Below are 2630 nucleotides of genomic sequence, written 5' to 3' on the forward strand. Positions count from 1 at the left end.
GGGGGGGGGGTTCCTAGTCAGCAGGAGCTGTTCTCTGATTTGTCGACAATTAAATAAACATCTGGTTTATAATGTGACAGACCCTCAAAAGCATTGGTCACCCACACCGCTCCATCGAGGAGCAGGGGACACCCTGGTGGGATTTAATCTGCTCGCAAATCTCCTGCAAATGTAAGAGCAATCACCCGTTATAACTCTCTTTAAGAGGGAGAAAACATGATTTGAGGAATTAAAAACCTACAAAATGGCAAAGAACTGGAGAACTGTCATAGTATGTACGCTTCAGGTTATGCAGACGCTTTCACAAATCTTCCAGTGACTGTATAGCTGAATGCCTTGAGGGCCCAGCCAGAGCCCAGTACTTGCAGCCAGCCGAAGCCCTTATCTTAAATCCAAGCAAAGTACCATTAATCTTTTTGAAAGACCTTTATGGCTTTTAATGTATCCCAAATTAGAACATTTTACACCCTTGGTTCCTGAAATGTGGTGATAAAAAGCCTTTAGAGTTTAATTTTTCTTGCCTGCTCGCTCTGACCTGCTTAATCCCAGCATGCATTAGGAGATATTTTAGTTTCAGTCTTTCTAATAAAGTTTATCCCACTTAATTATAATTGAAACATTTTTTTTTCCAGCAGGTCTTTTTTTTTCTTTTCTTTTTCTTCAAGTGGCGCAGTGGTGGCACACTTCTTCATTACCTTAAGACTCCTCCCCCCCCCCCCCCCCCCCCCCCCCCCCCCCCCCCCCCCCCCCCCCCCCCCCCCCCCCCCGATTGTACTCTGAATATTACAGAGAATTACCCAAAGGTTTGGTGAAATTGTTCCAAGTTGTTTATCAAAGTTTGCCTTTGCTTGAATAACAAACCTATCTCAGGAGTGACAGAGGAGGCAGGATTTTTCTCTTTGTTTCCTGTGCTTCTGTGTGACTGGGGTTATTGGGATTATTCTGCTCCACAATACATACGTCTTTCCTGGGATTTGAATGTTTGCCTCTTGCAGTCACGGTCATTCTCTTCACATGTGATTTCAGGAACTGCCTGCAGTACTCCAAACAGAAAAAGTCTCTTTTACACTGGTGATCAGTAAAAAATACCAGTGCAACGTTTTTGAGATGGAGGGGAAAAAAAGGCAAAATGCTGAGCATTTTTTTCCTCATTCCTTATGTATTCCCCTAGTTCATTTGCACATTAAACAAGAAAACGAGAAGTGATCAAAAGGAAACAATGCACAGGAGAGACTATAAGTCAGGAGCTTAAAATACAACTTCCTCTTAAAACACCCCAAACAAAAGGCAAAACAGATTAGAATCATTTGTAATTGCATTGTAATTTATGAAGCTATAGGGGACTTCACCCCCACTCTCTCTCTCTCACACACACACACACACACACACACACACACACACACACACACACACACACACACACACACACACACACACACACACAGAGATCTGTACACATACACATTGTAGAGCCCTGTCATTTATACCGTTGCAGATTATAAACACCTTGTAGGGTTGAATTTTTCAAGAAAAACACAAGTAGCACTTCTCAAATACTGGTTGTTTTCATTATCAATTAATCTGCCAATTATTTTCCCTAGATTAATTGACTGCGACTGATTGTTTGTTTCAGCTTTTCTGTTTTAGAAACAGGAAATTTTATTTTAACGATTCAATAAAACACGTTATGAAACCCCCCGGATGTCTTAAGGAGAGGAATTGCTTGTCGGATAATGGCAGTTGGAGAATAAACCGCTCAGACACTGAACTTCTTTGTTTTTCAAGATAAAAAAAATATACTTATTTAGTACATCCTTGTATTTTCATTACACATGTCAAATGTCCTGATATTACTCTTCACCGGTTTCATTTACACAATGTGCACACAATGTGCAAATGTTTCTCTGCTGTAGTAAATTGTTGGACATATTATACACTGTCAGCAGTCTGCATGTTGTAGGAAAGCAGGACAGCAGACATGTGTTGAGGGTTGTGCTGTGGTGTGGAGGAGGCAGCAGCAGCACAGGGAAGCAGAGACACTGACGACAGCCACCCTGACACATCCGTCAGAAAGGCTTTTTCTCGCCACAGACTGATTTCTATTCTCTAATGGGCCTCTCCTCTTTCTGCCTCTAAATAGCTGGCTGTAAAAATCGCTCAAGCCGCTGATTGCCGTGACTTTGTGCAACGCAAACAGGAGGAGGAAGCTTTGAGGGCAGCGCAGAAAAGGAAGAACCAAATAGCCTGGGGGTAGGACGTCTCTCTATGTCCTCATGTTTATGTTTGCCATCATATCTGCCATGTGTGACACTCTGGGCTCAAGTACAGTCAAGATAGAGCTACTGAAACCGGCATTAGCTGGACTTTGATTGATTATTCACGCAGAGATGGAAGTGGACAGCTAGAAAGGATTCATAAAGGGTTCAGTAATTTCATGTTTTTGTTTCTGTGTTTCAGGTTTGAGGCTAAAAGACGATGGGAAACCAAAAGCAACATGGGCTTCATGTGACGAACACGGAGGAAAAGGAAAACGACTGTTGTTGTCTTTAAGTTAATTGGATGAAAGTAGTGTTTTTAATGGCGGGCTGATCCCATTTCTTTTTATACTCTTTGTATATTTTGAAGACTTC

At 41.9% G+C, this 2630-nt stretch overlaps 1 protein-coding gene across 7 annotated transcripts in view; it reads left to right on the forward strand.

Moving 5' to 3' along the window:
* fam204a (family with sequence similarity 204 member A) overlaps positions 1-2582 on the forward strand; it is a 16368-nt gene extending 13786 nt beyond the window's left edge. For all 7 annotated transcript variants that reach the window (XM_034898891.1, XM_034898893.1, XM_034898894.1 and 4 more), the window contains exons 6-7: positions 2141-2250; positions 2458-2582. In XM_034898891.1, coding sequence (XP_034754782.1) covers positions 2141-2250; positions 2458-2509 — 162 coding nt within the window. In that variant the 3' untranslated portion in view covers positions 2510-2582. The remainder of the gene's footprint in view (positions 1-2140; positions 2251-2457) is intronic.
* Positions 2583-2630: the final 48 nt, after the last annotated feature.

This window comes from Etheostoma cragini, chromosome 17 (genome assembly GCF_013103735.1).
Source record: "Etheostoma cragini isolate CJK2018 chromosome 17, CSU_Ecrag_1.0, whole genome shotgun sequence".
Classification (NCBI taxonomy): Eukaryota; Metazoa; Chordata; class Actinopteri; order Perciformes; family Percidae; genus Etheostoma; species Etheostoma cragini.